General features: G+C 34.4%; 2 protein-coding genes across 3 annotated transcripts in view; one reads left to right on the forward strand and one right to left on the reverse strand.

Annotated features, from left to right (window-relative positions):
* The window catches only part of LOC142337492 (N-alpha-acetyltransferase 16, NatA auxiliary subunit-like), a 444,167-nt gene that overhangs the window by 191,540 nt on the left and 241,289 nt on the right, over nucleotides 1–11,338 (forward strand). The gene's annotated exons all lie outside the window — the stretch shown is intronic.
* LOC142338007 (uncharacterized) overlaps nucleotides 1–11,338 on the reverse strand; it is a 71,019-nt gene that overhangs the window by 7,396 nt on the left and 52,285 nt on the right. Inside the window, exons 5-6 of the mRNA XM_075387641.1 lie at nucleotides 8,065–8,231; nucleotides 7,056–7,140 (exon numbers count right to left, since the gene is read on the reverse strand). Of these exons, the coding sequence (XP_075243756.1) occupies nucleotides 7,056–7,140; nucleotides 8,065–8,231 (252 nt within the window). The remainder of the gene's footprint in view (nucleotides 1–7,055; nucleotides 7,141–8,064; nucleotides 8,232–11,338) is intronic.

The raw sequence follows: 11,338 nt of genomic DNA on the forward strand, positions 1-11,338 counted from the left end.
TGAGAGCATTACTGTTACCGAAAAATAGCGAGTAATTCTGGATTCTCATATTTGTTGAAATCTCTAATACTATGCAAATAAGAATCTAATTGTTTTTTGCCAAGTAGTAGAATATTTTTTAATACACTTATTTCATTCTTCACTAAAACATTGCAGAGGATCCTGACGCGAACTTTAATGGACTTTTTTTTGTTTTGTAAGTCTTATTTCAGTTTTCAAAAGTTTATTTCTGTTCTCCGGACCAAAAAAGGTGTGAATTTCTTTAGGGCTTATGTAGCTATTTACCTGTGGATGGGTATGTGTTTGTCTTAAAACACCTGTCAGAAGCTTCAAAAGCTCGTAGAAATGAAGTTCCCTCACTTGGGGTATTTTGTATTTTGATCGCAATTTGAGTAGCCATTCGAACGTTCTTTTTTAAAAAATATTTCAGGTCAACAGTTTCTGTTGATTTTCAATTTTTTCCCTTACTGTTTTATCAGCAGTATTGTACACCAGTATTCCATACTGATACATTGCTGAATAAAGGATTTATATGCTCTAAACAATGCCGAAGAAGGCAAAAACTGTTTGAGTTGATACAGCAACGGAACATTTTTGCAGTTTTTTTCAGCGATTCCTCCATTTTTGGCATGCTCCTTGAAACTCAACTTGTGGTCTATTTCGAGACCCAAAAACTCTGCCAAAATGTTTACTTGACTATTTAGAACAAACTGCTTAGCCTGATTGGCGCCTGCTGCTGTGCCAAATTAGGGAAAGACTGTTTAGAGTCACCCAGTTTGATATTTTTTCAAAATCTTCTGCCGTGTCAGCGGCTAATTTCCCACTGAGAGCCGTATCGTCGGCAATTAAAAATATCTGACATTTAATTTGCAAAGTGGGCAGGTCATTATTGTGGATTAAAAACAATAGTGGTTCTAAAACAGACCCCTGAGGTACTCCACAAATAACTGGTAAACAACTAAATGAGGATTGGTTGAACTCAACATATTGCTCTCGACCAGTTAGGTTCGAAGTAGGAATTTTGTTTATTCGGCCACGGAAGCCTAGTTTTCCAAGCTTACGAATCAACACTTTAAGGTCTTCGGTGTCAAATGCTTTAGCGAAGTCAGAGAAAGTTGCCTGGAAGTATGGAGACAGTCTTATGCTTTCTACCAGTTTTAAGATTGCATCAACTGTGCTTCTTTTCTCCCTGAAGCCATACTGTTTAACATTGAGTATGTTAAATTTTTTTAAAATGTCTGTGATTTTTCTTGCTAAAAGCTTTTCAAATATTTTAGACAGCACTGGAGTCAGTGCAATAGAGCAGCTAATTAGTTTCTTCGTTCTTGATTTTATTTTTGTGTAGTGGTATTTCCTTAGCTATTTTTAAAAAAACTGGAATGTTTTCTTCTTCCAACATTCTGTTGAAAAGAATATACAGATAAGGAACCAACACTGGTTTGATAATTTTCAAGAACCAGTTTGACATTTCATAGTGATCCGTAGAGCGTTTAGGTTTCAAAGACAAAATACAATCAACAACTTCATGAGCCTCAAAGGGCTTTACGTAAAAAGTATTTGAGATTGTTGTCACGTTTGCAACAGCTTCATCGATAAGAACTTTTGGTTCATGGCAATCCTTCTTCAACAGTTTTATGGTTTGGTAAAACTCTCGTGGTTTTCTCTCATAGCTATTGAGATTTTTATCTTTAAAGAATTCTTGCTTTTTATGTTTTATGATAGCTTTGAATTGTGTTTTCTTTCTTTTCCAATTCCAAAGTAAGTGAGGGTTGGTTCGTTTTTATACGATAGCCAGAACTGCTGTTTTGAATTGGTAGCTTTCTTTTCATCATTGTCAATCCAATCTCTATGTTTTATGTTATCTTTGTTCAATTTGAGGGGTAGGAAAGGGTCGAGTGTAGTCTCTAAAACTGAGTGGAACAAAATAAAGGCTGAGTTCAATTCCATGAGGGGAAAATTCTGTTTTTGATCATTAAGCGCAATGTTTAGATTGTATTTTAAAAACAATTTGAAGTCCTGTGGCTCAAGTTTCTTCCAGTTTCGTCTTCTGAAACCGTTTTTTGTATTCATTGTTAAAGAGGTGGGCGTTTTTTAACTTAACTAAACTCTAGTCACTAACATTGTTATCCTGGACATGTATGCTGCACTCAAAATCCGTGAAAAACACCTCTAGGCATGTCGCCGTGTTACCTGTAGTTCGTGTAGGGTAGAGATTGTTCGTAATTGTCAGACCAAATGCCTCCAATAGATATTTCAAAATCGTTGATTCACTCGTAGGCAGAAGCATATTTAAGTTAAGGTCCCCAGATAACAAATTATTCCCACTCAGGTATCCCACAGCTGTTAAGTGATCAGTAAATTTGTTAAGGAACATTTAATGGGGCATTTGTGGTGACTTATAGAGAGCTGTGATATTGAGGATATCTTTTGTGTTCGTTTGAATTTGCAAGGTTAATATTTGCAAAAGGTCTTCAGCACTTTTTTTGACAACCCTAAATTTTAGCCCGTATTTTACAGAAACTGAGACTCCGCCTCCTCTGCTGGCTCGATTGCACATTATAGGCGAATTGAAACCATCATGTTTCGGTCAGAACAATTGCAATAATTTTTCCAGGGTTTTTCTTCTTTCAGGGCAACTCTAAACTCATCCAGATTCTTACTCGCTGACCATATGTTTTGTAGCAATACGCTACTTCTTTCAGATGTCAGAACTTGCATTTCAGTTATGCAGAGCGTCAGTTATTGTTTTTTTTAATTATTTAAATTAATTTCTGATCACATACTGTCCTACCACCAACTTTTTAAAGTTTGTTATCTAGCCAGTTAACAAAAAGAAAAAATATGAAAAAAGGAAATAAGAGTAAATAGAGGAGCGAAGAGAAGGCATCACTCCTAGTTGAGAGTAGGAAAGTCAACTCTCATCTGTCAATTAGTTTTAGAATTATAATTACATAGTCTCATGTTTTGTATTCATTACCCTCTCTTGAATTGAAAGAAGGCATTCTTGTACCTTAACCCCTACCTTATACGTCAGAAAAGCTCTTGAGAAACTTGAACAAAAACATGAAAAAATTAAAAGAGGCAAATCAATTGCTTTAAGTCACAAAAGACATTTGGAACACAAGACAAAAGTATTTACAGAAGCTGATATTATACATGAGGAATAAGTTTAAATATAACAGTTCACGCAACACAAGAGTTACTTTATGTTTAATACAGCATTAATACATACTGGAATTTTGAGCATTAGCTTTCTTAGCCAGAAAAGATTTTTCTGATCAGGCGACAAAGAATAAACATAGCTTCAGCTTTTTCGTAATCTTTTAGAGCACTGAAACCACATTTTAATGTAGTACTAGAACGGGCCTTATTGTTAGGAAGATCTGATTTAGGATCGCGAAGGACGGGATTATGCAGATTTTTTAAGTCCTTCAAGTTGTTAATAGCAACATACTTTGCGTTCCCATCATTATCTAAGCCAACCTAATGATAGCACAACTCTTTGTAACAGTCACATATCCGAGCTTATCAACGGCACGTTTTTAACCCATTTCAAAAATAGGTAAACGTTCGTTCACATAAATCTAGTCGTTCTTAAAAGATTTTTTCTTAGAGGCGGCATAAATAGCGTCCTTGTCATAAAAGTACACAAATTTAATGAATACAGGCTATTTAAGATTCTCAGGCATAGACGCACGTGGCAAAATATGATAGGCTTTAAGGCGGTCTTCCGACATAAAGTTTATGTTCAAAATGTTTTTGAAGAAGTCTAGTAGGTTTTCTAACAGTTTTCGCTGGTCTCGGTGTCAAATGGAGGGTTTTTCATAACCAAGCAGTCCTTCGATATATAGCGTTCAGTGGCCTTGACTCGGTCATTGATTTCCCCCATCTTTGAATAGATTTGTTGGGATTGATTCCGGGTTGCACGCTGGTTTTCACCAACTCTCTGGTCCATTTTCATCAAAATTATGCGTAATCCCTCGTCTTGTATACTTGCCAAGGCTTGGGCCTTGTTGATAGTTTCCTCAGAACTCATATCGCAAGTATAAGTTGATAATAATCACCGATGTTCTTTATTTTTGTTGAATAACTGGCCTTTGTATAAGAGAATTCAGAATTTTTGACGCAGAAAATGAGCAATTTAGTGTCAAAATGAGCAATTTTTAGACGCTTTTCGGTCAACTGCTCAACTCGACTGCCTTTTCGCTTGTCTATTTAAAAATTTTATCACAACAATTAGGCTAAGAAACATTTCGGGAAAAAACAAAGACCAAAACGTCCAAGCGAAAAATCGTGATCATACAAAAAAAATTGCGTTATTTGCAAATGAAAAATTGTTCTATCTATCCTTCTCGGACCAATGTCAACATCGGTTCAACTCCCCGCAGAACCCATTTACGAACAGCAAACTATGGACGAGATTATTTGTGCGGCAGTATACCTTGAAAATGCCAGATCAGAAACAAACTCTTATTTGTAAAGAAGGTGGAAAACATTTCAAAAAACAAGATACACATAAGAAAATCATAAGCATAGATGTGAAAAACCATTGGAAAAAAACATTCGTCAAGCAACGAATTTTTTTTGGACAGATTCGCCATTTGGAACCCAAAACAAGGAAACGATGAGATAATAGACAAATTTTTGCGGCGCCATTACAGAGTTTGATGAAAATTGCAACCTGAGCCACTTAGAAAAAAACTAAAAAAGACTCCTATTTTTAGCATGAAAAAAGGGATGTTACAGCGTTAACTTCTTCAAAAAGAATACCACACGAACGTGCCCTTCAAATCTCGAAAACCATTGAACTAAGTATTCAAATTCAATCAGCGAAGGAAAGCAACCCGGCCAACCTAATCTCGTCACAGACACTAAATGCACAAACAGTGTCAGCACGAACCACTGACCATCACCTTCAAACAGAGCTCGTGATCAAGCATATATCACATTTCATATCATTTGAACAAACTTGCTGCCAATTTCAACAAAAAATTACTTGATCGAGTGTGTAGAAGTACTTAATAATATCAGATTGTTCAGTCAACAATGTCGGTAATTGAACATCAGAGATAACCGGAGTCTCAAAACTCGACAAGACTATCGCGTCCCCGCAACTTATTCAGAGCCAATTTGGAAGAACAGCTCCCGGGAGCCGAAGCAATTATTCAGTCACACCGGGAGAGAAAACTTTGAATATGTCAAAGATTGAACCGATCGGTGGAACCAGAACAACATGACACACTAGAGGGCACTTTCTTCTAATCAAAAATATCACTGCTGAACAACAAAGTAAAGTTTAGTTGAAAAACAACACATTAGCATAACCGTTTGAAAAACACACTAAATTGTCACCCGGTGATTGGGTTAAACCTTAAATATAATTCCCCACCCTTCTCTTATGAACATTATCAACTCTACAATTATAGTTCAATTTGCATAGTGTTATTTGCGTAGATAATTTCAAAGCATTAAAATACTAGTGAAACACAGGCTCGTCGAGTAAACATTTACTTTACTTAACATTTTTTGTCATCAATTACCTAAAAATTTGAAATAAATTCCACTCTAAATTCACTCCGATCTCTCACTTTAAATACTTTAAATTTTGTAGTAAAAATTATTTTATATTTTTATTGTCATTAACTTTTTCTCCAGAGGGGGAAATGTGGTACACACATCATGTTTCAAATACTAGTACGTATTTGATATTCGCGTTAGCCTAAATTTGTGTTCCTGTTTATGATGATTGAGTAATCTTATGTAGTTCATTGCATTTGACCCTGGATATTCCACCGCTATATTGCTAGCTTGTCTGCGTATATATAGAGCAGTTTATGTATGTTTTAGTTTTAAATGTGGTGATGTTTCGATTCGATACCAAGAAATTTAATATGCTATGTTATTTTCATGAAAATACATGAAAACAGAATAAGTACCTATACCTTTTGTTGTAGTTAGCGTGCAAGATTTTTTGTAGATTGAGCAGCTTCTCAAAAATAAACGGAAATAACGGAAATTATTGCTTTTCGATGGAAAGCAGCAGTTTGCGTATTGTTTCATACATTTGAGATACTTACGGTATTAAATTTTTCAAATGCATTTTGCCGTTTGCAAATTTTAATTATTGTAATTATTGTAATTTCATCCAATACAGTAAAATAGGAGAATTAATGGCGCTTGCTCAAATTGTTTCAAGAGCTGTTTACCAAATTTATTGAAATTTATTTATTTCTTAAAACCATTATTCTGAAACTTCACTATTGGTGTTCACCTCAGAGACCCCTATTGGTTTAGGAAACTATTGTTTGAGTTAGAAACAACAGTAGGACTGAAGATTGGGAAAGCTTTATGTTAAACTTAAACGCAACTTTGCCAAACTTGAAAAACGACGCCACGACATTGCTTAATAAATTTGTCTACTAAAACGTGGTTTTTGTTGTGTTTTAATCATGGTTTATCCGAGGATTTTTTGTCGTTTCCTTGCTGAACGCATTCAAAAACTATTTTCAGGTAATCTCACCTGAACTCTTTCAGTTAAAAATTTACCTGAACTACACTTCAGGTGTGTTTCAGGTGCTTTTACACCTGAATTTCACCTTAACTTCCGAATACCTGAACCCGTTTCAGGTAAATTTACCTGAACTTTTTTTAGTGTATAGTCAACAACTTTTGTTTAGGGGACTGTTAAGAGTCTTTAATTCTAATAGCTTGAAATTTTTGTCTTCTTGTGTTTTTTTCAATATTTTGTCTTAATCTTTACAATAGCTAAGCTCGAAGAATTCGGATAGTCAGAAATAGACGTGCGTTCAAAGAAATGCCGTTAAAACGAAAGTTTTATTTGCATACATTGCTGATTTTAGTGACGTACTTAGAGCTAATTTATTAATATTTGGCCTAAATCTAATTGTGTTGGCAGTAAAGTTTTTCAAATATACTCTTTAAGATTTTTTTAACCAGTCGAAGAATATTCAGTAAACCAAGCTCTTCAAAAAATCTCAAAACTCCATCAACTAAGGGTTCGAAGAGTAGAACAGTTAAAAGATTGGGTAACTTACCATTCTCATCTCTCCTGTCAGGCATCGTGAACTTTGAGACGAGGTAATGCAGCTCCCGCATTGTGACTAGACGCCTTTGATTTATCTAGTTTAAACCTCGACTGTGGAAAAACCTCGCTCACCCACAAAAACCGTGTCAATCTCAACTTGAAAAAACTTTTGATCGAGACAAGAAATTTTTCGCGATAAAATTGCTTACAAAAAATTGTATATGACTACTTTTTCTCAGCATAACCCGGGTTGAGCAAACTTAGTCCAAACTTAGACCCGGGTTGATCAAATGACCAAATGTTTATAAAAATATCCGTTTGGTTACGTTGCTATGGTCACTAAGTCTCAATATAGGGCAACTATTAACGATAGTAATTTTTCTTTGGGAAGCGATTTTCTCTTTCTCTTCTTTTCATATTAATATAACCTTCTGCAAATAATTTTGTATTCAAAATTTTGCCACTTTTGAATAAAAAGTTCAAAATTTTGCTGCCACTTTTTATTCAAAATTTTGTCACATTATTCAAAATTTTACCCCTTTTTATTCAAAATTTTTTGACACTGCAAATAATTTTCTATTCAAAATTTTGCCATATTTTTTATTCAAAATTTTGCCACTTGGGTTACACATCATGCAGCGTTCCTGACGACAGTCAAATTAACTGATATACAACAGAGTCCAAAAAAAGTAAAATACAGTCACACAATCACCTTCTTATACAGACATACTGATAATCGAAGCAGTGTCTCCTCCCTTATATCTAAGCATCGCGTATCCCCTAATCTTGTATAAATTTACCCCCCCATAGACAGTTACGCCCTACTCTTAAATCAGTTTGGGGGGTAATCAGGGGGGTAATTTCGACACGGGTTTGAAAGAGTATCTCCTCGCTTATATATTAGCAGTGCGCGGCTTTAACCAATATTAAATCTAATCAGATGTTTGAGTTAAATCAATATATCAAAAAGGTGAGATTTTTCGGGCCTTTTCCTTAGTCGAGGTCTAATTCCGAGTTACCTTTAGATTGTCCATCTCTTCCCGCGTGAAGAAATGTGTCCAATTTGTGGGTGGGATAACCATTAAAAACGGGTGGAATCTCTGAATGTGACCAAATGGGAATTGGTTCAACACCAAATCAGCCATTCCATTTCCATGGTCAGAGACAATAACAGTAATGGTATCTTCTAACTGCAAAGCTTCTTTCAAATAGTCTTATAGCAGAATCTGTTTTCTTTCCCCCAGAAACTTCAACCACTAATGTAAACATAACCGACTAAACGTCTGAAGAATTGCTCTTGAACGACTAGTGGGAGCTCTAATCAACTGCAGCCTGCTTCAGTCGGGGGGGGGGGGCTAAATGGGACTAAGAAGTTCAATAATGGGCTTCAAATAGAGGTTAACTTATGCCACTATTAAAATTTAAAGTGAAAAATGGCACCAGTTTCGGAGAATTTTAGATCACGCGAAACGCAAAAAGTCAAGGGCGTAAAAGTCACTCGAAAAGTCAAAACTGTCAAGCAAAAATTTTGCATAAAAATAATAATAATAATAATAATAATAATAATAATAATAATAATAATAATAATAATAATAATAATAATAATAATAATAAATTGTTTCCAGAGTATTGATTAGAAAAAAAGAAACTTGCTCTTTTACATTTAGAAGTTAATATCGAAATTCATTTATGCATTTAATACTCCAGGAGAACACTTTTAGGCACACACGTTTACAATAATTGCTATGAACTTCGTTCAAGAGCAATTAATAATTATCTCTGACTTTGGACTTCTAAGTTTTTCACAAATCAAGCAATCATTGGGAAAAGTTGACATTTCGAAAATTTTAAGGTTCCTTCTATTTTATTTAAGGCCTCAATATTTTTTATTAAGATTTCAGTGATACTATGAGTATCGTTTCCAAGATTCCATATACCAATTTTTACTTGGAATGATTAGCAAGAATCGTGTACGGAGGTATATATCGGGACTATGAAGAATGTCAGTAACCAGACTAAAGTAACCAAATACACCAAGAATGTTACCAATAATCTTGGTAAACAGACTTTAGTAACTAGATATAACAAAGATATTACAAAGAAATCTTAGTAACCAGACGTAAACTATCAAGAATTTTAGAAGCCAATTTTGAATTACTTAATTAGTAACAAGTAGGTTATCATGAATCTTAGTAACAAGAATTAGTAATCGGATAATCAGATATAAAACGGATTTTAAAAAGAATGTTAAAACTAATTTTATTCACCAGATGTGATTAAATAGAAAAAAACCTAACCTATTGCTGTAAAAAACCATTTTTAAGAGTCATTGTTCATATAAACGTTCATTTTCTTTCACATCATTTGTGCAAATTTTTGAATGATTTCGTACATTTGCCATTTTTGTTAAATGGTGCGTGAATAACCACACGACAAACGACACAGTAAACAATAAAAACTCAGAAAAGACGAAAGCAAAAATTATATAACAAGAAATATTTATTTATTTCAGAAAAAATTAGCCAATTAAACATTTACGTACGTCATCATATAAAAAATATGAAAACCTCAACATGAGTAAATGCAATGAAAAAATATTCAGACTGGAGAAAATATATATATATATATATATATATATATATATATATATATATACATACAGAAAAAGAATACAAACAAAATCGACGATCCTTGGAAGAATTGCTCTCGAACGACTAGGGGGGGCAAAACTATTGCAGCCTATTTCAGTCGGGAGACGTGACTAATATCATTAAGCGGAGCTTCAAAAAGCCGTCGTTATATACCACAATAACCTCTAAAAAAATTTGAATTGGAAAAAACCATAAAAATTACTCGAAAATTCAAAACGGTCAAGCAAAAATTTTGCAAAAGAAGAGAGCATTTAAAATTTAAAGATGTGTAGTTCCCTATTATTTCAATGTATTTCAAGAGAAGTCCCCAATTTTCATTGTTATTAACTGCACATTTGTTTACTATATAAATTCAGCAGCCGCAAACGCGAACTTTTGACAGAAAGCAAGTGTTTTTTACGGAAACTTAAAATAAAGAAATTAAATCCACAGTCTATTTTTTAAAACAAATTTCAGCTTAAATAAGCTCCAAACTGCAGAATGGTAAAACATATTAGGAGAACAAACTAAACAAGCGTTTAAATGCTCAACACCCCAACCGTTTCGATTAAAATCACCAAGCGTTTATAGAAAAAAAAGTTGTGTAGCGTCTGCACAAAAAATTCTCAGCTTGTTGGAAACTACCACTAAGCTGTTCTTTCACTGCAATTTGTACACCAGGCAATGGTTTCGCCGCTAAGAAAACAATTGGATTTTTTTGGACTCAAGAGCTCAAAAGTTGTTTTTATTGCACCTTTAACAAATGATTGAAAACGCCCAAAAGTCTCATGCTTAAGATGCTGCTTCAGTTGGGAAAGCTTTATGGTCGTCAAAATAAAAGCACCTGAAAACATAACCGACTAACGTCGGGCGAATTGATCTCAAACGACCGGCGAGCGGTTGGCTTTGTCAGTAGCTAGACGCAGTTTAGTGAGGCTAGCCTTAGCTTAATTGGAGGTTTTCTGGCCCCTGGGTCTGTAAAAACTTGAATAATGAAAACTGAATGTAAAAAAAATTGAAAAAATTTGCACTTTTTGTCAAAGAAATGCTAAAATTCGTATTGTTAAAATGTTAAGCCATTACATTACCACTAGAAACTTTGGAATAACCTATTATAAAAACCTAGAGGAGGTTCTTCGACAACTAGGGCTGAAAGAACTCGAAAAATGACAAAAACTTTCAAAGGGCTTGAAAAAAATATTTCAAATTAGTATAAAATTACGTGTCTTCAACAGTGGGGGTGTCTTCAACGTCTCTTCCGCACTTCACACCATAAGTATAAATCTCCAAAACAATTTGAGCTCAAACAGAGCTGAAAATTTCTAAGAGCACTTAATGGCCGCTGGGTGCTACCTGTTTATCCCGTTTTTGAGGACAAAAAGTCAAAAGCGTCAGACGAAAAATTGGTCAAGCGAAAAATCGCATAAAAAGACCGACAGGACTAATATAATTGCTACAAACTTCGTTTGAGAGCAATTAAAAAATCACTTGAAGTATCTGATTTGACGCATTTGCAAACCCTTAAATAACCTGTTCGTGCAAATCTGGATACGTCAGAAAAAAATAAATTGAAAAATCTCAACAAACAACTTTATTGAAATTTGAACAAATTTTTGGATCTTTTCCGTTTGTGCCCCCCAGTACGTTATGCGTCCCCCCACTA

This window comes from Convolutriloba macropyga, chromosome 4 (genome assembly GCF_964194025.1).
Source record: "Convolutriloba macropyga chromosome 4, txConMacr16.3, whole genome shotgun sequence".
In the NCBI taxonomy this organism is placed as follows: Eukaryota; Metazoa; Xenacoelomorpha; order Acoela; family Convolutidae; genus Convolutriloba; species Convolutriloba macropyga.